The 27,938-nt window shown below is 45.7% G+C and overlaps 2 protein-coding genes across 2 annotated transcripts; both read right to left on the bottom strand.

Annotated features, from left to right (window-relative positions):
- Positions 1–119: 119 nt before the first annotated feature.
- On the bottom strand, positions 120–4,586 carry HVCN1 (hydrogen voltage gated channel 1). Its single transcript, XM_009489621.2, has 5 exons — positions 4,346–4,586; positions 3,685–3,789; positions 2,967–3,198; positions 700–812; positions 120–353 (listed from the first exon to the last, which is right to left on the bottom strand). Exons 1-5 carry the CDS (start codon positions 4,553–4,555, stop codon positions 288–290), a joined length of 726 nt encoding a protein of 241 aa, XP_009487896.1. The 5' UTR covers positions 4,556–4,586; the 3' UTR covers positions 120–287.
- Positions 4,587–11,165: 6,579 nt separating this feature from the next.
- Positions 11,166–27,397, bottom strand: PPP1CC (protein phosphatase 1 catalytic subunit gamma). Its single transcript, XM_075718135.1, has 7 exons — positions 27,330–27,397; positions 17,675–17,806; positions 16,210–16,440; positions 14,495–14,599; positions 13,262–13,485; positions 12,648–12,782; positions 11,166–12,213 (listed from the first exon to the last, which is right to left on the bottom strand). The coding sequence occupies exons 1-7, from the start codon at positions 27,382–27,384 to the stop codon at positions 12,124–12,126; spliced, it is 972 nt and encodes a 323-aa protein (XP_075574250.1). The 5' UTR covers positions 27,385–27,397; the 3' UTR covers positions 11,166–12,123.
- Positions 27,398–27,938: the final 541 nt, after the last annotated feature.

The following is a 27,938-nucleotide window of genomic DNA, read 5'->3' as shown; positions in this document are numbered from 1 at the left end:
ACCTTGTAAAGATGTGTCTTTATTAAATTATTTTGCAGTTTTGGCTGTACAACTGTACAAGAAAGGTCTTATGAAATCACTGTTTACAGGGAATACGTGTGATTAATTTTCCAGCAAAATTATTTTTGCAATCCCAAGATCTAATCAAAATGTCGTCAAATAGAAAATGTTTATAGACAACACTATACAAGAGAAAGCAAAGAGACAGGAAAACCTTCAGGTCAAACTGGTAGATTTCAACACTGCATTCTCCAGGGCAGACTTCCCCATGTTGGAAAACTGACCTCCTATTTTTGCTCGCTGATGAGTCCATGCTGTTTTAATATCTTGTTAAGCCTCTCAATTTCTTGCTCCTGTTGGAGACAAAAGTCACATCATTGATGTAGCTCTTACATTTCAGCAGTGGGAAGATCTGTGGGAACCTGGGAAACTATTTTAAGGTATGGCACTGCAGTAAAACAGGACAACCTGGCTAAAGTAAGTAGGACAGAGGTAGCCGTCATTCCTTTGCAACAGAAGCAGCAAAGGGAAGCACGGGCAGGACAGGCGAGGCTGTGGTTCTTCAGCCCAGCTTACCCCACAACTTTCTGATGAAGAAACCAAGCTGACAGTGGCAACTTTGCAAAAGGATCTCAAGCCAGCTTGTCCTGGGGAGCAGCCAGTGGGTAAACCTTGTTGAAATTAAAAGTGTTTTCTTACCTTCTCTACACAGCTGTGTTCCAGTTGTTCAACCTTTGTTGCAAGTTTCAGGTTTGCTTGCTTTAGCTTGCACACTTGTTGTTCAGAGCGGGTCTTTACCGATAAAATTATTCCTGTGAAACAATTCACAGTGGATTCATTTTACAATGTAAAACGGCCACTAGCAGGAGGTTAACAGTACGCAGGGTCTGTACTCAAGGAGTTAAACGCATTCCTCTCGAGCTCTGGTTCTGTCATTTGCAAACCACCCTTCCCAAGTGCTTTTCTTAATGAGGAGGGTTTTAAATTAACCACCCCGGGGATTCAGATACCAATACTCTGCTGGGAAGAGGCAGTCTGGCCTCTGAGCTGAATTAATCAGTCCAACTGTCACTCAAATCCTGAATTTGAATTTGCTCCCTTGGCAGAGCCTGGGGAGGATGTAACTGGCAGCTTTGTTGTCACGAGGGGCTGCGTTTTAGCCGGTTTCACGTAGTCGTGAGCCTTGCTCTAGCAGCAGCACACAGCGCAGCCTGGGGCACAAGGCTCATCCGCCCCTGGGGCCGATGGCTCCTGCCTGGTGTAACTGCACATGGCACATCAGGTCCTTACGGTTTTGGCTTCACCTTGTGCGGCTGCAGGAAGGGCGCAGAGTTTCTCAGCAGAGGTGTCACTTCTCTACTGAAATATTGTTATTACATGTAAACTTAGCCCCCAAAGCAAAGGCATTTTCTTCCCACCCTTTTCTGAGGTGGGAAAAAAAAAATGGCTTTGTGAGAGCATCAAGAACATCAAGTTCTTTCCACCCAACAGAGCTCTCCTCCGGCTGTTGACGGAACAACGTGCACGAAGGCAGGCACTGACACGTGCCCGTGTTTCTAGTGCTACAGGCAGCGGGCTTGGGGTTTGGGGGTTCATTTCTCTGAAGACAAAGAGGTGATGCTGCTTATTTGCATTGATAACATCAAACAGTCCCCACCTGCCTGTAACCTGGTCCCTATCAATCAACAGTGACTGAAGGCAGTGAACCATGCCTAGGCTTAGACATACAACACCCAAAGCTTCGGGCAGATTCTGTTTATCCCCTCTCGCTCCAAGCGGGCGGGCATGGCGAGAAACCTGAGGGGGAAAACCAGAAGCAGCCAAGCATAAGAAGATTTACTTGTAAATGGCATACTTCTTTTTTCTGCTGTAAAATGGCATGTTAAGAGACATCAAAGTTCCTGTGGCTCACGCAGCTGCACACAAATCCGGTTTCTCTCTGACTTTCACTCCGAACTAAAAAGAGCCACAAGCTGCTCTCACATCTTCCCTTTTCCCAGCCACTGCTGCCGATCAGGCACATTCCCCCTAGTCAAAATGGCAGCAGGGAGCTGCAGGTGACGGACACGGCCTTAGCCATCCTTTCTTTTTATTCCAACTAACAAGACCCAAAGCTGCATCAAATACAGAGCACTCGCCAAAAGTGCACTCGTAGGCACAGGACAGCACTTGGGCTGAGGTTTCATGCAGGAATTAGGGATAATCTCATTGCCACAATTTTTTGAATCCCCAAATTCCTTCCCTGAGAAGGAAGAAAATGTTTCTAGCTACGCTTGTTTCAGAAGTGTCTGAATTTACATCTATTTGCAAAAATTTACAATTACAACAGCAGAGTCAGTAAAGTCTGATTTGGGGACATTCTGTATTTCTCTCTTTTTATGGTAAACCCTTTGAATCCAGGCAAGAAAGATGTAGAGTGAGATCAGGATGCTCCCTGCAGCATCCCTGGAGGGGATGATGGAGTCACAGCAGAACATCAGAGCAGTAAAACCTACTCTGCTATAGAAGTAGATTCAGGAAGGCAGGGGTTTATCCTGCTGCCCTGTTAAAATATTGCTGAAAGGATCCTACAACACAAATGTAAGACATGAGCCATTCCCCTCCAGGAGGGAGGGATGCAAGAACCGATTACAGATTGTTTTTAGGGGAATGTGCCTGATGGTGCTGTGCTAGAGCTGGGCATCTCCAACTAGCCCAGGCCAGCTGCCATGCCCCCATCACTGAGGCATCGCACCAACTCAAGCAGCAGATTGTTGCTCCAAAGAAATTACAGCCTAATTAAGGCCACACTCCAGCAACAAAAACCACATGGGCAAAACTCTTGAGTTTGCTGGGAGAGCAAGACCCCGGGGTCTCAGAGATGGCCTTGAGAAGAGAACAGAGACACGAGCCCAGATAATTCAGGTAAGGTCGCCAAATCCAGCCCACGGGCCAGGGAAAGCTCCCGACCGGCCACGCACACCTACCGTTGATAATCCTGGCCACGCGCCACAGCCGCAGGAGTATCAGGAGCCCAACAGCTTCAAACTCGTGCTCCCGGAAGATGAGGACGACATCAAGGATGAACGACACAATGACAACGATCCCGTCCAGCACTTCGAACTTGTGGTGGAAGAACTCCCGGCGGTAGACAAACACTTTAAACCCCACCTCAACCAGGAAGATGGTTAAAATGGAAAGGGAGAGGTAGTGGAAAACCTGGGAAAAGACAGCGCAAGTTTAAGGCCAGGAACCCCTCCCATGTGCACACGAGCAGGGCAGGCTGGAAAACCTCCACCGCTTGTGGGCACGTCTGATTTGGCTCTACAAGGAGGGCTGGGGGCTTTTCTTCTGCTCTAAGGGACAAGCAGAGCAAGCAGAGCTGGGCAGCCAGCAGCTTTCAGTAAGCCAGACCAGGAGCTGTGAACACAACTGGGAGAAGAGCGGCAAGAGCGATTCAGCTCTGCTGCAGCCCAAGGAAACACGAAGCTGCTGCACAGACCGGCATGAACCGAGCCAAATCAGCCCCGCACGCTGCAGGGCTGTCACATGAGCCCCTGCCAGACCTTCATCCGCGTACCTGCGACTGCCAGCTTGGCAAGGCTGAAGGTTGAGGTCCTGCCTGCCTGGTTGTCCTATCTAGTGGGCTTTGAACACCAGAGAGAGGGAAATCATGGTTCACATTGACACTTCCCTGCATTTTACCTTTGGGGTTATATTATATTTGTCCGGATGGATGATTTTCAAGTCCATAAGCAATTCCCCGAGGACCAACAAGGCATCCAGGATGACCAAGCAGACAACCAGGATCTGCCAGAGGAGAAGAACCGACATGAACCCTCTCCCAGCACAGACAGATTGGCAAGGACCCGATGCAGCCTTCAGCTAAACATGCCCCAACGCCCCGCATCCCCGATTTGGCTGGTTGTATTTCGCAGAGCTTTCTGTCACTCCCCCCCAGGACTCCTGGCTCCCACAGCCCAGTCAGTGGGTTATTCCTGCAAAGTCTCACCCATACAAAACCACTTGGCTCCCCACCAAACCCAGCTGTTTCCCACCGCTTGGCATTGGGTGGGGGGTCTCAGGGAGCTCAAGCTGGGGGAGAGCATGTGCCTCTGCGGGCACCGTGACAAGCATGCACTGAGGCTTGTCGCCGCTCAGGAAACACCTGCGCCCACTGCAGAGAGGCTCGCTTCTGACAGGGCGGCCCGGCTCGGAGGCAGCAGCCGCCCTCGCAGGCACTGTGAGCGCTCACAAGCTCGGTGCTGCTCCCTTGAGCTCGATCCCACGTCAGCTCTGTCATCACGGGTGCCGTTGGCCAAATCTCGCCCTCATCTCCTTTTGGCCCGGGTTTGTTCTGCCTCACCTGAAACCTGTGGGAGCTGAAAAGCTTCTTCATCATGTCCTGGAAGGAGACATGACTCCTGGTGGGCTCCGGCTTGATCTCTGAATCTGGCTGCTTCTCCCCATTCTCCCCAGCCTCGTCCTCCTCCTCCTCCTCCCATTTCTGATAGTCGTTGCTCCACTGCACAGGGTCGTCACCCACCACCGTGAAGTGCTTCAGGTACCTGGACATGGCTCTGGATCAAGCTGGCATCACCCAGCCAACGTCTGAGGAACAAGAGCAAAGCGTCACCTCCCTGCTCGGGGCTGACCAAGGATGCCGAATCTCCCTCGTTTCACCACAGCCAGTGTGATGAGAGCATGACGCTTTGTTCAGAGGCGGCCAGCCGGGCAGCGTGGATGGGCCCTGCTGACAGGAAATTGCTTAACGGTGGCACCGCTTGTTTTGCACCACCTCCCACGGCACCATGTGGACCCCCCGCCGCCCTCCCCGGTGCAGTCTGCATCCCTGCAACGAGGAACATTCTCATGAGGTATTTCCACACATCTCAAAACAAAGCATTGATTACAGGACAAAAAAAAAAAAAAAAAAAAAAATCACCGGCCCTTATCTTGCATCTCATGATGCAAGAGGAGGCAGCTGACCATTTCCTGTTGGAAAGAGGCATTGTGTTTCTATTAGACACTGATCGATGGAGGATATCAGTCAGAAGCTGGAAGCAGGTGATTTCTTCCCCTTCATTTGCTCTCTCATGCCCTACACGCTGGGGCAGGCCGCTGTTAGCATCTACTCCGAGACAAACCCTCCACTGCGCTCCCAGAGCTGCCCTCGTCCCTTCAGGTGGCCGTGGTTGCAGCCCAGTTGCCCACAGGCTAACCAGAGCTTCCTCACCCTCCAGCCACACTACCAAGCTGAAGAACAGCCATAATTTCCTGTCATCGACATCAGGGGCCACTATTATTTCAGCCTTTGCAGGCAAAACAAGCAGGTGATCCCTGCATTTCAGCCTGGCTGGCGGGCGATGCTCCCCCATCTCCTTTCCCTGCATCCTCCGGCGCTGACCTCACCCCCAGGGATTGCGGCTTCAGCCCGTCCCTGTGGGCACCCAGCGAGGGGCAGGACCAACCCCAAACCTGCAGACGATCCCGGTTGCAGCTCAGCACTGTCGCGGCCCCACAAGCTCACCCTTCCTCTTTGGGCAACTCGGTGAGACTGTCTGGCCCACAAACCCTGCCGAAAACCGCTCCTGCTGCTGGCAGACAACCACGTCCCCAAGCGTGGCAGGGCTGTGCATCCGTCCATGGCCATCGCCAGCTGGGGAGCTCGGCACACGCTGCTCTTGGCCCGCTGGAGCTGCCGTGGCTCTGCCTGCACCCCGGGGGCTGCTCGCCCTCCCCTCGGCTCCCTGCAAGCGGGGATCTTGGGGGGTCACGGTGGGATCCCCTGACGGCGGCGGTGGCTGTTGGGGAGCTCGTGGGCTCCAGGCCACCTCGTTCGTCCCCCGCTATCGGGTCCGGAGGTGGCCCCACCGCAGCGGCAGCACCTTCATCCCCAGCCGCCGGGTGCTGAGCGGAGCCCATCGGGGCCCCCCCGGGAACCGAGCCCCCCCCGGGCCGGTTGCAGGACTCGCTCGGGCCGCGGGGCCCGGAGCCGTCGCCGGCGGATGGAGCAACCGGGAGCCGGGCTGGGGCTGCCCAACCTCCCCGCGCCCGCAACGCCGGCCCGGAGCCACCGCCTCGGTTCCTGCTCCCGGAGCGGAACGGAGCCCCGGGCCCCGGCGGGACCCCCGAGGGGGAGAGGACGTGGCGGCCCCGGGGGGGGGGGGGGGGGGGGGGGGCCGCTGCAAACCCCCCCGCCCCGGGGCGAGCCCCGGGAGCGCCCCAGCCTCCCCCCCCCCCCCCGCACCCCCCGGCCCCGCTCCCCGCCGGGCCCCGGTACCGTGCGCGTCCCGGCTGCGCCCGCCGCCCCGCGCCTCCCCCGCCCGGCCCCGCCTCCCCCGCCCGGGGCGGCCCCGCCGGCTCCCTCCCCGCCGCGCCCGAAGAGGCTCCAGGCGGCCCCCGGAGCCCCCGAGCCGCGGTCCCCACTCCGACATTTTCCGCCTTTACACCTTTTTTTTTTCCCCCAGGCTCGCTGCGATACGGCCCTGAACGGGAGCTGCCGGAACAGGACTCACCGGATGGAGTTTAAACTTTGTTGTTTTTAAACTTTTTTTTATCAGCCCCCCCCCCCCGCCAGCCCGCCCAACAAACCGAGCAGACATCCAGGACAGGCGTGAAATGAAATCGTGAGCCTCTGCTGAGATGAGAGCTCGCTGCTGAGCGGGGGCACAGATCAGTCCCACAAAGTAGGTGGAGGTCAAGGGATCAGATGGATTACAAAAGCATAAGCCCTAGAAATTAGGCCTGGATTAACCTGCCCCCATTTACAAGCTCATGCTTTATCAGGAGGCCTCATCTTATTTAGGGTTCCCCTCCATCTTTCAAACACGAGCTGGTCTTGGCAGTACCCTGAACAAACTCAGCTGCAGAAAGGATCAAGGAGACACCTCTATTGCACCGCTGCTAGGACAAACCTGAAATACTTCTATTTCTTCCCTAATGAAGAGGTATCTCTCCATTTTTACACATTTAAAGCCTAAAGACATTTGTTTCTTGGAAAGGGCTTCCTCTTGGAGATTGCCTAAAACTTTTCATGGAATGTGAAAATTTTCTAGCGCCTCATCCCAAAGCGAGGGACCATCTCATCTCTGCCCTCCCACAGCTCAGAAACCCCCGACCCTCAGCCGTCACCCCAAACCACCTACTTGCAGAGATCAGCTGAGCACCCAGGAGTGCAGGACAGCAAAGGTGAAGCCCCGGAGCAGCAGCAGGGAGGAGTTTTATCCTGGGAGTTTCCAGCTAATTTAGGTATTTTGGTCTCAGCTGACTCCAGTAAACACCAACACAATCAGCTGATGGTGGAAGGCACCAGCTCAGGACTGGACTGCAGATGGCAGATCGTCTCCTGAGAGCTCAACAGACCCGACCCCCTTTCAGTAGGGAGTGCAGGGTTTTAGGGAGAGACCAGCCAGCTTCTGCTCCCCCATGGGCTGAGCCCTCTTTGTACCATGGACCAGCATGGGCTCACCTGGCCCCCGAGCACAGCAGCTGGGCGGAGCTACCACTCTGATCGCAAATGCAAAACCTCAGAATTTAAATAAAATCCCAAGAACCAGTCTGTACATGCAGAGCTCCGAGGGGCTGCACGTTAACCACGTCCGCCTCAGCTGTCTGGCGGGAGGAGATGCTGCCAGCAGAGCTGCAAAGCTTTTGCTGAGGACCAGGCTGGCACCCAGGGCACGATTTAAGGGTGAATCCAGCGTTCAAGGACTGGAGCAGGGGGAGCTCGGCTGCCTCGCCCCGGGGCCTCACCTTAAACCTCTTCCCCACCTGCCTGCGGGTTAAACTCCCAGTTTCTACACTTCTTTTTATGGTAACAGCACGCTTTTTCACAAAGCCAAGACTGTTAATCTCAGTCCGAGCTCCCTGCTCTGGGATGAGGGGGGTCAGGACCATGTGCCTGAGCTGCAGAGGGTGAAGCCCACGGACTCCCCAAAGCGCCGGGGCAGAGCCCGCAGCCCAGTGCCACCCTCAGTGCCGCTGCCAGCGGCTGCCATGCCCCCGGGGCAGGACATCAGAGCCAGCCTTGGGGCAGCGTTGGCCCCTGGCAGTCAAATCCCAGTGTACGAGGGGCTGATGCTGGTGCGCGTCAGTGCCGGACACCTGCAGTCAAAGGGGAACAGGGAGGGACAGAAGATGGCCAGTGGAATGAAGAAGGGATTGGACTGCATCTTACAAGGAAAAAGAGCTTTTTAACTTAAACACAAACGCCTGTGAAAACAAGAGACCAGAAAGATGTTTTCTAACACTGGAATCGCTGAGGCTCAAGCCCCTCTTTTCAACAGAAGCGGGAAGGGTAGAAAACCCGACTGCTTGGAAAGCGCTCGACCTCAGGAACTCAACAGCTGCCTAAAATCGCCGAGGAGAGCACACTTCATGTCATACCTCGCAAGCCACAACTTTGAATAAGAACTGCTTTACATGGCACCTTGGGGGCCTACGGCGCAGCGCACGGGTAGCTCGGCCCACCTCGAGCACCCCGCATCGGCCCCTCGCCCCCTCCAATGCCCCACCACGGCCCGGGCGCTTTGGCTGTGGGGGTCGCGATGCTTCACCACGCACAGGGGCCTGATGCTGCTGCTGCTGCACCCCCAAATGTTCTTTTCTAGATCCGGTTCTCATTCAACAATTAATACTGTTCAGAGGTAAAACTTGGGTCTAAAGTACATCAGACACAGCAGGGACTCACTCGCCTGCCTGAAACTCCCGTATCCTCCCACAGAGACCTGAGCACCGCTGGCAATCAGGTCCTAACACTGCAAGCAAAATGAATGTTTTGTTGTTGGTTTTAAAGTACCGCAGCTTCACTTAACAACTCAGGAATGAAAGCCACAATAGCACTGACACATCCTAAAGCAATCCGGGAACAATCAAAGATGACCTGTGCTGAAAAATAGCCTTTCGACAGCTAGATGGCAAAGACGACTCATTTTACTTCAGAGAAACTAAAGGGAAACACACCACTACCTAGAGTAACGCCAAACTGACAGTGCCTCAGATCTTGCCGCTCTTCTCCGGAGTAACACATTTAAGTTGGACTGTGGCATGCTGCAACAGGCACAAGGCGAGGACTGAAGGGAACTTGGGTTTGTCACAACTTTCCTGCTGCCTTTTGCGGAGATCTTCAGCACGGCCTGGTACCCCTCCCTGCTACGCCTGCCCTTCGCAACATCTACAAAGCTCTGGGCCAGCAGGAAAGGGCGGCGGGGCGAAGGGCCTCAGGAGGCTCACGTGCCGTTCTGCCCGTTCTGTGTGTAAGCTAGATGTTCCTACAAGTATCGTTACGGAAAAACAATGGGAAATTGGCGTCTGCTGCTCCTTCTCTCCCTCCACTGATCAAAAAACCCAACCCCAACAAACGGGCGCAACACATGCCTCTGGACTTTTGATCACAGCCCGCAGCGAGATCAGCAGGTCTTCTTTCCTTCCTGCCTCTGCGGCGGCACAGGAACCTTTCCACCTCCACCACGGTGCCGCGGGACTTCCTTCCCCACGAGCAGCTGGGGAGCCCGAGGTACGTGAGCCACCCCGGGGGAATGCAGCCAAGCAGAAAACGCGGCCCAGAATAGGCACGTGTGTCACTACAACTGCATTTGAGGAGAGAAAAAACAAGTCACAGAGGAAAAAGGTGTGACACGCAGAGTGGTTGGCAAGCTAATGGTTGCAGAGACAGGTTGATGCATTCCTTTAGGTCCAAGTCAAATAAAAACTGGTTCCACATGCACTCTATTATTCACTAGATCAATAGAAGACATGCAGGTGACTATTTTACAAGGAGGGAGAAAAATTATAGAGCTATAAAGAAAACCACAAATGTGATTTAAAGGGTGAAAGTAAGTTTGCGAGAGAGCCTTTAACAGGCAATCTGACACCTAATCTAATGAGCTCATCAAAAGTTACCAAGAGGTGGTTTGATTAATTAGCTTTAGAGTGAGGGGGGGGAAAAAAGAACTCCTCAGAGTAGGAAAAAGGCTCTTTGATTTGGCAGAGAAATACATTAAAAACAAAATCAATGGCTGGGGACTGCCCAGACGATGCATCCTCATCAAAAAGAAGTTCAGCTCACTCCAGGAGCGAAGGGAAACCTCATCCACTAAGTGGGACGCCAGGACAGAGCCAGCGGTTTATCCCAGGGAGCATTTCAGTGACAGAAACTCCTTCTTCGTAAGCCGACTCCAGCAAGCACTGCCAGTTCCTCGCTGCAGCCGGTTTAGAACAGGCTGGCGGTGCTGAACAAGCCACCGCATTCAGCTTCTAAAAATCTTGCAGTATTTTCCACAAGGCACACGAGGGAGGCGGCAGCAGATGAAGGAACACAGACCAAGGGCGCATTCCTGTCACGGGTAAGGCCATACCCCTCACCTCCAACGCAGCCTGCTTCAGCTGGTGTGCACCACGCCCTGCTAACGGGACAGCAGTGGGGAAGTTTACTGAACTTTCCTTCTTTGCCAAGAATTTACAGCTCTTTAATTAAGACCCAGAGGAGATTGCTCTCGTCCTCAGCTGTGACCCTCTGAAGTCCATGCTCCCGACACTGCAGTACACACAAACTTTCAAGGGAAAGCCTGCTCAAAACACGGAACGATAAACACGCGCCGAGCCAAGTGAGTCCTCCCACGCACGCGTACCTCTGGGACGGCCGCTGCTGCACCCGCCTGGGGAGCCTCGCCCTGCAGCCACCCCGGCCGCAGGGCCGTGAGAAACGCAGTTCAGACACCAGCGCCTCCGACTGCGCCCGTGAGGCAGTTCTGCAGATCTGCAGCACGGCGTGAAGCGCTGCCGGAGCTTCGTGCCTGCGCCCACCCCCTCGGGCGGGAGGGTGCCTGTATTTAAGGGCAATATGTGCATTACAGCTCCAAGAACCACATCCGAATCCAACACCCCTCTTTAAAAAACATACCTCTAGGGCTTGTAGCTCAGACAAATCCAAACCAAGAATTTGTGGGTTTCCAGAACAGTTTATTTATCTAAGTCAGGTCCTCTGATAGCAGTAGTGTATACGTTGTGATAAACTGACACTGAGAAGATTTAACAATTTCTTCATTTAATAAGTGATTTTTCACTACATGGTATTGTACACCGTTATCTGTTCAAAAAAGATTAACAGTTTTTAAAAAACAAGATTCTGTGAGAGATTTATATAAACTGGTGATCAAGATCAACACCTCTGGTTGGCTTATCACGCTTTTTTTTTTTTTCCCTAGGCTTCTTTGTAGAACAAAGTCCTTGGGCTAAAATGCACAAAACCATTCAGGCAGACCTAGAACCGTTTCCGTAACCTCCAGCTTGCTGACACTGGCTGCCACAGGACTGACGCCACTGTAAAATGGTCCACTTGATCGAACAGACGGAAACCGTACAAAAATGTGTTTACTTTTACCATGAATAGAATAAACAGCACAGCATTTCTACTTGCTATTTCAAGTCAGGACTTCCTTTTATTTCCAAGAGGAAGGCATGAATGGAAAGCCCTGCCAACTCAGTGTGGTGGGTCGTGTACGAACAGTTTTCTAAGCGAACTTTGGCTTCAGGAAAGAGACACAAACACTTAAAAGAATGGCTTTAATTGTCATCTGAAGTATCCGGAGAGGGATGTGTCTTGAATTAAATATACATCATACCAGTGATGCCGGCCAGGTTGAAGGTTATTTCTAATGTTGACAGCAATAAAACTAACATGTACATGACAAGACATTAAAAGAAAAGCAATCCCTTTAAAACAAATTTTAACGTAAAAAAAGTTCACAGTGGTTTGTATAAACAGTATGTAATTTCCGACAGTAACAAATTTCTACTCTCACAGCACACTAGTGCCCTCTTTAGATCCTAAAGAAGAAAACAAGCATTTACACTACTCATTGTACAGATTCAGAAAGTCAGTTGTACAATTACCCATAATGACAGGATAAGATGCTGTGGAGTGTACAGCTGTAACACCAACGAAAGGAAAGTTTAAAACTCTTTTCCTGGGAGGGAGAAAAGTCTTTCATTCGCTGTTACAACCAGCAAATGCCATTCATCAAATCAAAAGGAAAACCACAAACACATCTATTTTGAGCAAGCTGAACAGTACACATTACAGTTTTAAAAATGGCGGTTATATACTATAATACAAGTCCCAACAAGGCAGCGCCAAAGTGACTATTTCTTTGCTTGTTTTGTGATCATACCCCTGGGAGGCGTTACGGGTCTGCTGGAATTGGGCTTCTTTTTCTCTGCAGGTTTCAAAATCTGAAAAGATAGTTCAGTCATTTAGCAAACAGTTTTAGCTTTCTTACAATTAATTCACTAGTAAAGGAATTACACAGGCCACCTGGACTAGTCATACACGTGCCAAGAAATACATGTGTCTCCTACTCAGAGCTATGACAGGGCTCAGAGCAGCTGCCCGGAGAGCCCACGCCAAGGGAAGCAGGCTAACAGCTGGTAACTTTGCCTGGACAATTCAACTCCAGGGTAAAACAGCTCGTCTACTCACAGCAGCAAGGGCTTATCGCATTTTTGAAGACCTGAGTGCAAACACAGCCCTGTCTACATGTGGTATCTGTAAGGATCTATTTGAAACGAGCATTATGGATTTGTAAAAGTAAAGTATCAGTTCAAAACAGAGCAAATGTAAAGTGTTTACTACACTAACTAGGAGGTAAAATCTTCAGATACCGTACCTGAAAAGAGCACATCAGAGTTTCATCCACGCTCATCATGGCACCCGCATTATCAAATTCTCCGCAGTAATTTGGGGCAGAAAAGAGAGTTACCAATTGCCTTTTTGCAAAAAACTCATATCCATCTTCAACAACCTTTAGGGGGCAAAAAAAAAGCAGAAATATTAGACTGGACAATTTCTTCCTGCCAAGGTGCAAAGCAACAAACAGAGCCAGCAGCTGAAAAACTGGCTACATCCAAGGATTGTGAGTTCCAGACTTTTACACCAGAACAGGAAGACCATCACAGGATCCAGTTCAGCAACAGAGTCCATTAGCAATGAGAAAAACAGGATTCTGCTAGGTCCAAGACAATCTTGTTCAGGAATCAGAGCCACAGTTTATATGGATTAAGAAAAAAATGTTCATTACAAGGGTGTTTAAGCATTGGGACAAGTTGTTCGGCAATAGTGGAATCCTGACCTTTGCAGATATTTAAAACTTGGCTGGACAAGATCCTCAGCAACTCCAGCTGACACTAGTTTGTCCTGCATTGAGTACATGTTGGACCAGATGACCACCTCAGGTCCCTCAACCAGAATTATTCTATGGTTTAACATACAAAATTAAAATACCTGATGAGCTCTACATATGAGATCCAAATCATGTTTATGGAGAAACTTAGCAACCACTTCAGCACCAAACGTGAAGGACACTCCTCTGTCATTTTCACCCCATCCTAAGACATCCTTGTCAGGGTCAGACCACAAGAGATCACAAAGCAGGCCTTGATCTGGTACATCCGTGGGGCGCATAATTCGTCTTATCTGTTCCATTGACTGAAGGTCTGGTGACAAACCTGTTCAGAGTTAAGACACATGCAGTTCACGTTTTAGTCCAACTTTGCTCTGCAAGTCTGAGATACTAATTCAAGACAAAAATAATTTGTATTCAAACTGATTCACCATTGCAATTTCATGTAGTTCAACGGCAATGTTAACTGACATTTTTGTAATCCAGCATTTGTTCTAAACCTTTTGTAGCAGAAGACAAGTCACTTTCTAGAAGATTTACTGAAAGCAAGATAAGCAAAGCCATTTCCACATTTTACAGGATTACAGTAATCTCACTGTAGTATTTTGCAAGTGTCTGTTAAAAGAGCTGTTAAGTAAAAGTGGCATTAATACGAGAAATCACAGGGTACGTTTACTTTAACGATCAGGCCTAGTAAGATGAAATATAGTATCAAACAGACCTCATACCATTTTTCACTGGTACATCTCCCCGGGCAACTGTAATTACTTGCAAGTGATAAAACATTTAAGGTGCAACATGTATTTTATTAATTTGAAAAGTTGCATGAAGCAGGTATCACATAGCATAACAGAGCCAATTTCTACAAATGAAACTCCAAACTTGTCAGGTTGGATGGGGGTTTGAGCAACCTGATCTAGTGAAAGATGTGCCTGCCCACAGCAGGGGTGATTCTACTAAACAATCTTTAAAGGTGCCTTCTAACCCAAACCATTCTATGATTCTATGAAAACAGATGTTTTCAGAATGTACACAAAACTCCTAGTCCTAAGTCTAAAAAAGTCTACAAGGATTCTTTACTCAAAGGCAGAGGCTATTAAATATGCCTTTTGGTATAAAAGGAAAAGCAGATCATTGTGTCTGAAGTTACGAAACTACCAGCTCAATGATTCACAGAAGTTATGCTAATCAAGCTCAACCCTACCTCATACACGAACCAAGGCAGCAGAAAATCCCTAAAGTTTTGAAGCTTCAGCAATGTAAACATGAAGTTGCCACGGTTAATACCAGAGTATTACAGTTTCTCAAATACCAACTAAGGAACTGTTACCTACCCCCATGACAGCAGAATATTTTCTCATCCACAATAGCTGCAATTGGTAAACAGTTAAAACAGTCTGTGAAGGTTTTCCACAGCTTAATATTGTATCTTCTCTTACCTAGAAGACATTTTGGAGGAAAAAAAAGTCAATATGCTTTTCTAACACAACTACAACCAACCTAACACATAACTATATTAAGACTTGCAAAAAAGTTAGCATTAAAGCCTATAAACAATTTACCTTCTCTGATACCCACTGACATACTTTATTGCGTATAAGAAAGTTGCAAAGGTCTCAGTGTGGCAGAGCGCTCTGAAGTGGCCCTGAGGATAGCGCCAGTCTGTTCAACAGAACGACATTCCACTGTTGACAGCCAGACTCTCCAGTCCCAACTTTGCTTTGGAAAATTATCCCTTGGAGAATTTGATGCATTTCAGAAAATCTTGCCATTTGCTGTTTTCTTCAGGGCAAGACAGCAATTCTTGGAAAGCAGATTTTCTTTAAACTTCTGCTAGTGCTTTACCACATAGAGTGTCTCTAGGCAAAGAAACAGGACTGAAAAACGAAACTACTAGTTTTACTTTCAAAGGGACTCTCCCAACAGATATGAACCCTGAACATATTTGCGATATATGACTAAGCCTGTGATTAATCTCTGAGGAGTCAACTCCGAAATACCACACATCTTTGTTTCCTTATTGAAGGAGAACAAGACATGGAGAGTACATCTTGTAAGCTACAAGCCAAGTATGTCCCACAACAGAAGTTGTGAGAATGCTTCAGTGCACAGCTAATTTAACAGTTTTAGCTCCTCTACATTATCTGGATTTATTAAGTCACATCTTTTGAAACATGAACATACACTTCTACTTCACAGCAAAATCACTTGTTATGTTAGGGTAAGGTCTAAGTATAGTCTCCGTCACAATAGACCTTAATGAACTCTGCAGTGACAGAGCTGCTACATCAACTGCACAGCAACATCGCATTTGCTCAAGAGGAGTGCTCGTGATGCCAAATAAACACAAGCACATTTCTTCATTAAAAGGCTGACGCACTGGTTCAAGTACCAACTTCTGCAGCTGAAGCCACCTACTGAAAGAGCAAGTATCTGGTGCTCAATCCAAGCACACATCACACTGAAGGCTCCACACACACTTTGTCCCGTTTATGAAAGGGAATATTGGTTTTGGCCAAAGCAACAGCACACAATACAGCAGGACTGCATCCAGAGAAGGTCAGTCTTTTTTTACCCCCTAACATTACAAAGTTACAGGTCTTAATATGAAGTAGATTGCAAGCACTGTAACATAAGCACAGTAAAGACCACCCCATTCTCCAAGTTAAGTTATAACACAAGTATGCATCATCATCATCCCTCAGATGAAACAAACAGAGGTGAACTTTTGTAAAGCGCGTCAAGTAAAATTCTCTCCTCTCTCGTTAGATGATCTTAAGAACTTTAACAATATGTACCAGTGAGAACTGTTAGTTAATGTAGCAGCCAATAAATAAAATTACCCACTTGCATGCTGCTTTGTACTGTTAGGACTGGACTCCAACAGATCAGGGAAAGGACGCATCTCCCTTCCTAAAATAGGCCAAGGGCCCCCCCTGAAGCGCACAAAGGGAACTGCAAGTTCGGAAAGAATCACCTAACACTGCCACACTAGCACCTCCTACCCTGCTTTCCCAAGCCAAAGATGCACACATCTGTTATTACTTACATTCATCGTAAAACCCATAAATTCTATTGATGCTGGCACATTCATGGTTCCCTCTGAGGAGGAAAAAATTCTCTGGGTATTTAATTTTGTAGGCCAATAGAAGACAAATTGTTTCTAAAGATTGTTTTCCTCTGTCAACATAATCGCCAAGGAACAGGTAGTTGCTTTCTGGTGGAAAACCTCCATATTCAAAAAGTCGAAGCAAGTCATAGTACTGTCCATGGATGTCACCTGTGAAGAGTATTCAGAAATGACACATAAGTGACCCTTTGCTACATTCTTCGATTGATTCTAGAGAAAAAACAAATGACACTTCAGAAAGGAAAAAAAGCTTGCAGTTATATACTGCCTACAACATACTCAAAAATTACAGTTCATCTTAATGTATATAAAATTATCATGTTCTGAAGTTTGACATCTATGTAATGCAATGTTAACTGCACTAAGATGATGCAGCTACTTAAAAATATTCATGTATGTAAAACAAAATCAAGATTCTAACAAGACGACTGCGTGTTCAAATGAAAATCTAACATCTACTTAAATCCTTTACTTGACTAGTGGCTGTGGGATCAGGAACCTCATTCTTGGTATTTCCACACAGCGTTAGTAATACTGATGGAAAACTGACCACTTGGGGAATTTGCTTTCCTTTGTACCATCTCTGGTGTTTTCCTGAAACACTCAGTAATTCAAATTCCAGCAGCAAAGCTGTATCGAAAATGAAATTGGTATTTCTGCCTTCGGTTTAAATCATGGTTTTGTTTCTCACAAGCAGAACACTAAATCACGGTTTTAGACTACCGATGTTATAAATATTGAACAAGCTGCTTCAATTTGAAGAAAATCCTCAGTGTTAGAATAGGATAAAATACTGTTTGCTGGAAGCTTTCTCAAGTGCATTTATGAGGCTTTTGACATTCTTCATTCTTTTAGCATAACTAGACATGTATGTGTGTGCAAAATGAGCACCACTATGTACAAGTACGGTGAAACCAAACTAGAAAGTAATTCCAAGAAACAGTACAGAAATTTAAGTTTCCAGCAGGATTTTAAAATATTGTCAAACCACTGTTCAACTCTGAATAGCAGCTACAATCAACTACTGTAGTCCTCCTTTGTTTCCCCTTTTCAGCCATGACTGGGTCAAACATTATTTCATCGATACAAAAACTCCTTTCCAAAACTTCACGTGAATCCCTTCCTCAAGAGACCTGGTGAAACCGGACCAGTTATTTTTTGGGTTTGGATTATTTTGGTCCCCACTCCAATTCCCATGTTTGCTACCTCCTCCCCAGCATCCTCCTGCATCCAGCAGGGTTTTCTTTTCCCTTTTGCTACAATCGTTTATTAGTTCCACTGTGAATAAGTGAACATAGCATCTGCATTTGTTCTCTGCTTAAGGTCTGCATTTACCTGACACCGCCCCTGCCACCAAGCGGCAAATCAAAATCACAGTACTCACCGCATATTTTCAGCGGAGCTTCAAGTTCTAGTAGAATAGGCTGACTCAGAAAGATTTCTCTGGATTTCAAGCACAGTCCTCTAATTTCATTCTCTTGAAGTTGGACATTTTTGCCTGGTTTTGATCCTCGCACTGTGGGAAGGAGTCAGAAGTCAGTTATCGAAATCAACAATATCCCTAGTGTTATTTTAAGAGCCTGACTAAATGCCACTGTAATACAGAATGAGAAGATAACAGGGTCTGCTGAGGTGAAACTGCACTGCTGTGTTATCAGAGAAAGAGTAGTGTGTTCTGTTCCAGTTGTGTGTTACTTTCATTTAACAGAATTCACGGCTCAACACTTCCCCTGTTAAATGTCACATTTTAAATAGCATCAGTTTAGTTCTATTTAGTTATAGAACTCATCTTGGACAATGTGACTTTTTTTTTTTTTTTTTTTAAAATGAAGCAGTTATACACTTGTTCTCTGGAAAGCTCTCTGAACTTGAGAAAAAGAAGTCTCCCATTTAATCATCAACGTCATAGCTCAAATGTGCAAGCCTCCCTAAACTATCATATACCTTCGGCAGCACTATGCCTGCTACTAGGAAGAAAACTAACTATTCCAGCCGAAACCAGGACAACCTTGCACAGGCCAGTATCTAAACAAACAGTACTATGGCACCAATAAATACCGTACTGCCCCATTCTACACTGCAGTCAGCAAACACGGAAGAAAAATAAGCATATTATTGGAAGGTCAGAAATATACGTAAGGAAACATTTTTGGATCACAACGATGAAACAGCTCTCCTTATCACTGCCTTTGAGCACAGTAAAAGACAAGCTAGTAGGAGATCTATCTCCCAGCCTCAGACACCTTCCACCCTCAATCTTTCACCCCCGCCCCCTTCATTACCGCTTCAATCTCCCCCACTGCAACAATTCACAATAGCTGGTTCCCTTTAATAGCCATCAAAGCTTTCTTTCCTAGTATGGACAACAAAGACATCAGCTTGGCCTGAGCAAGTTTCTACAGCCACTAGCACAGCTTTTCCTTGCTTTATCTATCAGCTCCCCGCCATTTCTGTTGCCCAGAAATACAAAGGACATTTCTATGGCAGCAATGCTGTTAACTATGGCTAAATTGCCTGCAGCAGCATTTATCGGGGTTAGGATAAGACTAAATAAAAAAATTGTGATTATGCCATTACTTGGCATTGTGAATTGTGTTTTTATTTGGTGTCAAAACCAGTGACAACATGGAACACTGATAAGGCTGAAGCAAAAAAAAATCTGTAGCAAATTCCAGTGAGATTATAGAATAGGAGCAGTCATCTTCTACAACATAACCCATTGGTTTAGTCGCACCAAAGCCAAAAGACCTCAGAACTTTAGCCTCAGATGCCCGGAAACACTCTGACACCACCTCTAGAAACAAAATCGTTACACTGGTGATGTTGCCTAGCTAGGTGACTTACTGTTTACGACTCATATAGCATTGAGACTGAAAAATCTATGCTCTTATCCAAAAAGGTTTGGTCTTTAGTTGCAAAAAAGGCAAGCAACAAGCCCCAAACCCTTTCAAATACAAGAACCTACGTGGTATTATCTTCCTGAATTCCTAAATAACCTTTTAGATACCATTTCAGTCTAATTCCCTTGATACTGTTTAACCTCAGAATGAGAAATCTGAAAGCTACAGATGACTCAAATATCTGTACTGTCACTGTGGACCTCGTGCTATATGAAATCAAGAAGAGAGAACCAGAGTAGGAAAGGCGGGGGGGGGGGGGGGGAGCGGCCAGCAGGGCATGTTTTAGGAAGAGTAAGAACAAAAACAGTTGTGTTCCAAAGGGATTACAATTTCTCATTAGCACAGAAGTTTCCTACTTTTGTGCAAGCCTCTGATTGCACAAGAGTAGAAAACATTGTTCAGTCAGGGTGCATCTTATCTAGATGAAGAATAAAATAATGACTGTGTAATATCCATCCATAAAATCAAGTGTCATTTGGTGCAATCTCTACCAACACTTACAGTGTTACTACCAAAACAATTCTACCTTGCACACTGACTCCCAGATACCCTAGTCATGGTGGCACAGGCTACCCTACAGAATCATTGACAATACCTAAACCATACAACCTTCCCCCAAACAAGCTTCAAAATTAAACTCTAGCTCACATTACAATGTATATTGACAGTGACGTTAAGTTAATTGTAGGTCAAAAGTCATGGTTTTAATAATGTTATCTTTCAAGCAATACATGCTCCGTTATTATTCACTGCCTATGTATTATCACTCAACACTGACATTACATGGCAACACTGGAATTACTACTAAACTTCATGTCTTCCATTAAAATATTCAAAGTAATGAAGCATATAAATGAAAGCTAGATCTTTGTCACAGCAGTTTATCACGCGTGAGGCTTTTCATCCACAAAGTAATTTTTTCATCCATACAGTAATTTTCCAAGCACTCCCGAGAAATGAGCAAGTTACTCAAAATGCAAAATATCCATAAGCAATAAAGAACAGAAATTTACAGAATAAAGTGATCAGCTGGCTAAATTACAAATGTTAAATTTTCCCCTACTCTTAAATTTTACAATTCACCTTTGTTTTTGAGATTATACAATATACTTTTATCTAGTTTTCTGAGAAGCCAAAAAGCTAACTTTCCATGATTTAGTCGTTAGAAATTGCTAAAACCAAACCCTGTATCTCACATCCATAAATTAAGTATAAAATATTATAGAGACTATGTAATGCACTGAGTCACTATGAAGCTCATGAATAAAGCATCCACTTTTGCTAAAGATTAAATGCAAATCTGAAAACTGACTGTTTCAGATACAAGTTTCCTATGTTTCTCCAATATATTTTCATTGAACCGGTATAATCTTCATGCAGTTTTAGTCATCTGCTTGTGCAAAGCCTTGACAAGATAAAATGATGCTTTGTTGCAAAACTCACTAGCACAGATACCAGAAGGATGAAAGAACAGGACAATTTGATTCAGTTCTGTAGCATGCTGCCTGCCAATGACGTTTTGACCACTTTTGTCCAACATGGAATCAGCACAGAAGAAATGAGAGTGTTCAATTTCTTCTAACATTGACCTACATATCCTGAAAAGCTGGAAAAAAATATTTTTGGCTTTAGAAGAATCAAGTGTACAGAAGTGCACATTGGTTTGAGAAATCTATGGGTTTAGTGCAAGGATTTTCTCATCCACAATGAAAGAGCTGGCAAGGAAATGCAGGATGTTCAGTCTGAATGACTTCTTAAAAGGTTTCTCTGAGTTTGCAAGTCACTTAGCACCACTAAGACAAAAATAATATACTATGAAAAAATATGTTGTGTTTACAGTTTCTCTTCTCTGCTTTGGACCAAAACAAGGCAGCTTGTAGAGATCAGACAGTACAATACTAATTGGCAGCTTGGTCATAAAGTCAAAAGAGCAGCTCAATAGTACTGTACGTGCACATTTGTTCTTTTGGTGCATAAAAAAATAACCTCTCTCAGAAATGACAGCTTGGAACTGACAGCAGAACAAGCTAAAGATTAATCCGTTGAGGAAAAAAGTCAGCCCATTTCAAAATAATATTTTATTTATGCCTTGTCTCAACATACTGCTGCACTATTTCCAGACAGTAATATATTCCCATCATCTTTTAGGCAGAGATGCTCCTGTTCTTAAAAAACATTTTTCGAAAGCTTGAATTTCAATGTCCAGTCTGAGCAGTCTCCTAACAAATAAAATCTTCTCCACTGTACAAGAAGTTTTAGAAAAATAAGCTCTCCACTGGATGGAAAATACTACAGAAAAGATCCCTCCCTGGAGCCTGGATGATCTCTGCAGAGGTACCACTTGAACATAGGTTCCAACTATTAAAATTAACTTTGCTTTCCATAACAAGGAGGAAAACTGCTGGAAAGCAACAATAGATACCAACTCTAAAATGAAGGCGTATTATGAACAGAGATGAGTGCAGTACAACAGCTGCCCAACAGAGGGAGAAAAGGAAGTAAAAGGACCAAGAGCAAGAACTTAACGACACCCCTGTCGTTCTGGTGCAAGCAAACAGCTAGTGCAAAGCGTAGCTGCAGCTGCCAGGAGTTAAAACACCGCTTGACATCCAGGGTAACTGTTATGCATTTCTTTGTGAAGTATAAAAGGGTCAAGAACTGTGGAATCTAGAACACACAACAGTCAGACGACCGCATGCACGTAGAGTACAACAGACTTCTATGCCACACCCCATCGCTAGCATTTTCCAGTTCTCAGTTTGGTGCCACATAACCCTTTAATGAAGGCAAATGCTATTAGAAAACTGAGCATATCACCTCATTCAAGGTTAATATGAAAGAGACAGATACTTAGGAAAGTATTCAAAAATAGTGGAATATTCAAAAATACTAAGAAATTTCAGTGATCCAAACATCTCATTTTCCTTATCACTTTAAAAGAAGCAGTTGAAATGCTGTCAACTGATGTGCTAGAATCAAGTTCTTGTACAGAAAATGCTTTCAAGAAAATAGTCTATCAGCAGGTCAGTTCATTTTTTGGCTTATTAAACAAGTCTCTCAGTTCTACCATATTTTACGTTAAAATGCCTGCAATCCTAGAGACATTTCCAAAAATACTGCAGGTTGTTTTTAATCTTGTTCTTAGCAGTTCCTCATGACAGTTTCACATTCAGTTTTGCACGATAGGCACAAAGGGAATAAATAACTTGAAAGTGGTTGATGTAAAAAAGGTTTTACTTTACTGCAGGCACTACCAACTTTGATCAGATCATTTCAAATTCAAAAATTGAAACTGAAAAGCAACTCCTCAGTGCTGAAGCCTCTAAAAAGAAAAAGTTCTAGTCTACTTTTTAGTACGACAGAAGTTCACAGCAGCATTATCAAACAGAAGATTCTGCATGACTGCAAATTTTCATCTTGTAACATACTTCCACACTGGAGAGAGCTACATAGCAACAGGTACTCACACTGATCACAAATACTCGGAGATGACAAATTCCTCCACTTCACTGACTGGGCAAACACAGAATTTAACTGACTTATTTGAATCCACAGCAGTGATAGGAATCTAATCCTCGTCTTCCAAATGCAGAGCTCCTATTTCGCATTACTAGAAATTGCTGCAACACAGCAGGAAACAATTAAGCTACACAAACTATGGAAAATTATATGGTTTGAGGTCAACAAGTGCTGCCTATTAGAAACTTTATCACAGTATCCCAGCTCATCAACAAGTGAAATCTGACCACATTTCAGATAACATCTGTGAGACTCAGACAGACACTTATCTCAGTATACAAAGCTAAACGCCAAGCAACCCTTCAGACCCAATCAACGCGGTGTTTAGCAGAAAGGTGAAAAAAATCGGAGGACTGCATTTGTAAGAAACGGTCTTCTCTGCTCTCAGCAAAAGTTTACCCATACTTTTGGCTCAACTATTTTTAATAACTGGATGATCCTCTTTCCCCATTTAAAGCAAATTAGAGAGAATATCTCCTTGACAGCTATACAACAGGCTTTACCGGGAATAGAAATCTGTGGGTGTATAAACAGGAAAGTTTGAGGATTTAGTCTTTTTGCCGATTTTAGTGCACTAACCAGGATTTCAGCTTTCAGAATGGCTACCACCATTCTAGCCTCACATGCCTTCATCCCAAGTAGCCTCCATTCGTTCCTTAGTTTTCCCTTAATAGCGTTTGCAGAGGCTGCAGCACAGAAAAGATTTTCAGAAACGTATTTCAACTTGGGTTCCACTTATGTATGTTGAAATTGTGTTATTTTACCCTGTTATTTATCGTTACCATGGTAAGACTAGTACACTCCAATCTTGTCTTCTAGATGTTACTATGAGCTCCATCTTCAAACCAAACCCTACTTATCTGTGAAAAGCTGCCAATGCACTAGATGAAGGAAACTGATAAGGGGCTCAAGTTATAGGAACACCATCTGACATGACACGGAAAGGAAGCCATGCTCACACTCAGGCAATCTCAGGATTTGTCACTCATTTTTTATCCGGAGCTGAGCAGGAATTCTGCCATTTCCTGGAACCCTTTCCATGACCATACAGATGGCACTGATTTTTCAACATACAGGGAGCTTTTCTAGCATATTCTTGTCTACTGGCAGTTTTGACTTAGCAGACACGTACAGCCGCAAGCTCAGAACCATGAAGTTACTGCCTACAATACGCCTCCCTAGGAGAGTAATTTGCTCTCATGTTTGCCCCTTCTTATTCCTCAGTGAGCCTGTTCCATAAATAGTCAAGCCTTTATCCACTATCAAGGACATGTAGCAAACATTTCAGTACTCAGTGCAGGATACTGTCATTTACTATACTTTAGAAGCCTTATTCTTGTGAAAATTGTTGTTACTACAGTTACTAAAAGTGACAAAATTAGACAACCTGTACTCATGAAATTGTTCCTAGCAGAACACAACGCTCATTAGTAGAGAGGACAACAAATACAAATTCAATTACAGAAAAAAAAGACCAGTATGTTCAATGTTTCATTGAACAGCTTTCTGAGGTTGAGAACAATGTTACTGAAAAAAGTTTTTTGTGACATTTCTATGCCAAATGGCTCTGTACTATAAACATCTGGAGCAAGAAAGACTCTTCAAATATTTATCTTGGAATGAGAAGCTAAATATATACTTCCAGGCCTTTTAAAGAACAAACTAATAATTTCAGCTAACTAGCCTAATGTGGGTGGGAGAATATCAACTATTTGGGGAAAAAGTAAGAATAATGTCATTTGATCAGAGAAGTCAGGATAGAAAGCAAGTAAAACACCCTCACAAATACATTACTAATATCTTATATTAAGAACAAATGCAAGAGCAATTTATTATTTACTCTTTAACCACTTCACTTTACCTCAACCATTAGACTAGATTCACTAGTGACATAGCTCTCTTGGTCTCTTCCAACAGTGCAACGCTAAGGCATATTATAAAACACAAATACCTGCTTAACTGTATTTTCTCGCTGATTTGAAATATTTCATCAAAGATCTCCTTAATACTTGGGTTTGTTACCTTTAAAAAGGAATGGATAATGCCCCCTGTTCATATCCTTTACATTTTATTAGCAAAATTACCTAAAGTTAACTGTTAGAAAACTATGTATACAGTTTAAAGACAGCTGTAATAAAATACCAAATTGCTCTAAAAATTAAAGCTCGCACAAGGATTTGGGCAACTCAGTTTGCGAGTAAGCTGATTATTAAAACAGATTTTGCAGTGTTTTCATGCTTGAGTATGATTTTAATCTGTGCGCAACCTTGTCTGAAAAGGGTATCACTTGAAACAGACTTCTGGTACAGACACACCAGACTTTGCATAACTAACATTATGCGGTTGTTCTACCAGAACCGCACTGAAAAAGAATTTCTTGTTTGCTCCAAATCTAAATAGGATGAGAATCCTTACACACACTTTTGATACTTTTTGATACTCCATTTAATACCATGCAGAGCTCCACATTAGAAGTTCAGTCCTGTCATCTACCCAGCCAGACCTTAATAATTTCAGGGAAAGTATTAGTCAAGAAAATTTTAAACAACCGAAGAGAATGGCGTTTGCACAGTAATTCACGCAATTTAGTGTTCTATCAAAAATGCAGTGTTTGCTAAAATGCAGTATTATTTTGCCCTTTCTGGAAAAAAAAGTATAAAAGTGACAGACTGCCACAAAAGTCAATCACTATGTCTGGAAAAGTTGTTTCTAACAGACATTTAATAAGCAAAAAAAAAAAAGCACTAGCATAGGTTACTAACATTAGTAATTGTTTCAAATATTGAAAGACAATCGCTGCCCCAAGAAATCCAAAATCCCAGCTGAAATGAATGAAATAAAGGAAAAAAAAAAATTTTCGGTTCTGGCAGCTGATGCAACCTCAGGTAACATCTTTAGTTGCATGAACCATCTCTTAAAAGATCTTGTCAGTAAACTTTCTGAAGCCCGATTTATGAACTCTCATCTCTTCCAAATGTGTAATACTGATGTTAGCTGGGTAAGAACATAACATACTGACACAATGCATCTTACTACTTTTTGAAACTTTAAACAAGAGAAATTATTCGAAATCATTCAGATGTCTTTCTAGGATTATCTTACTCCATGTTTTTGATAGTAAGAACTTACACTTTGAGAAAACTGCACTAGTTACACTGGGGGAAATCAAGTAAGAATTGTAACTAATACTTGTAGTAAAACTGAGCATGTATTAATATGTCACCAAACATGACATACAGGACTTGACATGTACAAATTGTATTACTAAAGTTTCAGGAAAATCCTGGTCTAAATTTATTAAGGGAAGCCTTTAAATAATTTAAACCAGGGCAGTTTAAATCGGTAACAGGCAAAACCCAAAACGGATCAGAGGAAAAGCCCTATTTACTTTTACTTATTCTAGTTCAATAATCCCATAATACATCTATAAGATTTTTAACTCCAAATAATTTCTAGAGTAGCACTGTTGTTCCTCTGCCTGACCTTTAGCTATCCAAGCCATTACACAAGCAAAATCTTGTGAGAAGGAAAGGACGTAACATAGCTGAAAGACATTTCTTCACCATTTGTCTCAGCAACACCTCAGATGACTTTTTGCCAAATGGAAAAAAGTTAAATCCCTGACCAAGCTCTTCAAGCTTAAGTCCAGATGAGACGCCTGCCCTGACATAAGTGAAAAGAGGCTGGATCAGGCTAGCTTCCTTCTCTGAATAATTATGATTTTCCTTGATGTGCAGAAGAAAATTTGTCACTGGCTACTTCTCAGCCTTTTGCCCTAAGAAAGATCAGTTGACAATTCTAGTCCAGTGCTGACGCCTGCTACCGAAGGGATGATGCTGAAGACACCTCCTGCAACTTCGAGGTCTTCCTTTGACTTAGGAACTCCCATGCAACTCTTCTCAACCCAAAGCACTAACAATACAAGACAATAAGCCCTTCCACAGACTGTCTGAAACACCAAAATCCAACCCTCTATTCACACCTAAAAAGCCACCACATGTTACAAATTAAGAGCCAAAGTCCTATGGTAGCATTCATGCAAGCAGCTAATCAAAGCTAAAACCATGATATCCTGAAAACCATGCAAGTCTCCTCCCGACTTTCTGAAAAGCTGCCTCAACAGACTCTTTAAACACACTAGGTCTTATTTCCAGAGCCCCGCGACTACCCAGCCAAGCACAGACCCCACGTGTTTGTGTGGAAGGCAAGAGAAAACTCCATTATTTTTTAAACACTTTCCTACAAAAATAACAGGAAATTAAGCATCTCCTTAGAGCTGCAGGGGAGGAGAAGGGAGACCACCGGCTGGTCCCAACACTGCACCGGGAGCGCAGAGGGGATCAGAGAGCAGGAACAGCTCGGAAACACAAGGGCTGAGGGAAAAGTTGGGGCTGAAAGGCAGAGCCGCCCGGGGCGGCGGCGAGCCCCGGGCAGACAAAGCGCCTCGGCGCCCCTCCATTTTGGTCCCCCCGACCCCACCGGGCGGGCAGGACGCGGTGCATCACCCGCGGCGGCGGCTGAGGGGTGACCACGGAGGCTCCGCACGGGCGGGCTCCCGGGCACCGGCCCGGCCGCCACCCACCCCACGGCCCCCCGCCCCGTGCCTTCCCCGACCCTCACCCTCCAGCAGCCGTTGGATGATGCTGTCGATGTTGAGCTTGTCTATATCCGCCATCGCCTCTCAGCGGCCGGGCGGACCCCTCCCCGCGGCTCCCCTCCCTCCGCTCGCTGCTTGGCCGGCCCGATTTCTCTCCTCGTTCTGTCTCGTTTTTCCCCTTCCTCCTCTCCTCCCCGCTCTCCTTCTTCCCTCTCTCTCTTCCCCCCCGCCCCCCCCCCCGACCGCCGGTCTCAGCAGAGACCCAGCACTGAACAAAATGGCCGCCGTCTCCTCAGCGAGCTCGGCCGGCGCACGGATACTAGGAGCGCGACGCGGCTCACCGGAAACTCTTTATAGGCCGGGCGGGAAGAGCGGGGCGGAGGAAACTCGCGCCTCGCGCGCAGAATCCTTCCGCTCGCGGGAGATGAAATAGTGCGGCGCTGCCGCCTTGTCGTGTCAGGGCTGCCAGAGGGTCTGGCCTGGCCTCGGTCCGTCGAAACCCGGCCGTGAGCTGGACCAGCAGGCCGTTTGGCGTCTGCCGATGGTGGGGGGCGGTGGCTGGGGTCGGGCTTCTGTCGGTGCTGCCTCCTCACGGCGCCCGCTCGGAGGCTACGTTGCCTGGACTCATGAGG

The sequence above is a fragment of the Pelecanus crispus genome, chromosome 11 (assembly GCF_030463565.1).
Source record: "Pelecanus crispus isolate bPelCri1 chromosome 11, bPelCri1.pri, whole genome shotgun sequence".
Taxonomy (NCBI): Eukaryota; Metazoa; Chordata; class Aves; order Pelecaniformes; family Pelecanidae; genus Pelecanus; species Pelecanus crispus.
This window is presented reverse-complemented; position numbering and strand designations above follow the sequence as displayed.

What these genes read in the sequence shown, in the direction of transcription:
- HVCN1 (XM_009489621.2), bottom strand. Translation starts at nt 4,555, where the DNA reads ATGTCCAGGTACCTGAAGCACTTCACGGTGGTGGGTGACGACCCTGTG. An exon ending in AATATAATATAACCCCAAAG is followed by an intron (nt 3,199 to 3,684) that starts GTAAAATGCAGG and finishes GTCTTTTCCCAG; the next exon opens with GTTTTCCACTACCTCTCCCT. An exon ending in CGTGGCCAGGATTATCAACG is followed by an intron (nt 813 to 2,966) that starts GTAGGTGTGCGT and finishes ATTGTTTCACAG; the next exon opens with GAATAATTTTATCGGTAAAG.
- PPP1CC (XM_075718135.1), bottom strand. Translation starts at nt 27,384, where the DNA reads ATGGCGGATATAGACAAGCTCAACATCGACAGCATCATCCAACGGCTG. An exon ending in AATATTCTGCTGTCATGGGG is followed by an intron (nt 13,486 to 14,494) that starts GTAGGTAACAGT and finishes AACTCTGAACAG; the next exon opens with GTTTGTCACCAGACCTTCAG. An exon ending in CTCTGATGTGCTCTTTTCAG is followed by an intron (nt 12,214 to 12,647) that starts GTACGGTATCTG and finishes CTATCTTTTCAG; the next exon opens with ATTTTGAAACCTGCAGAGAA.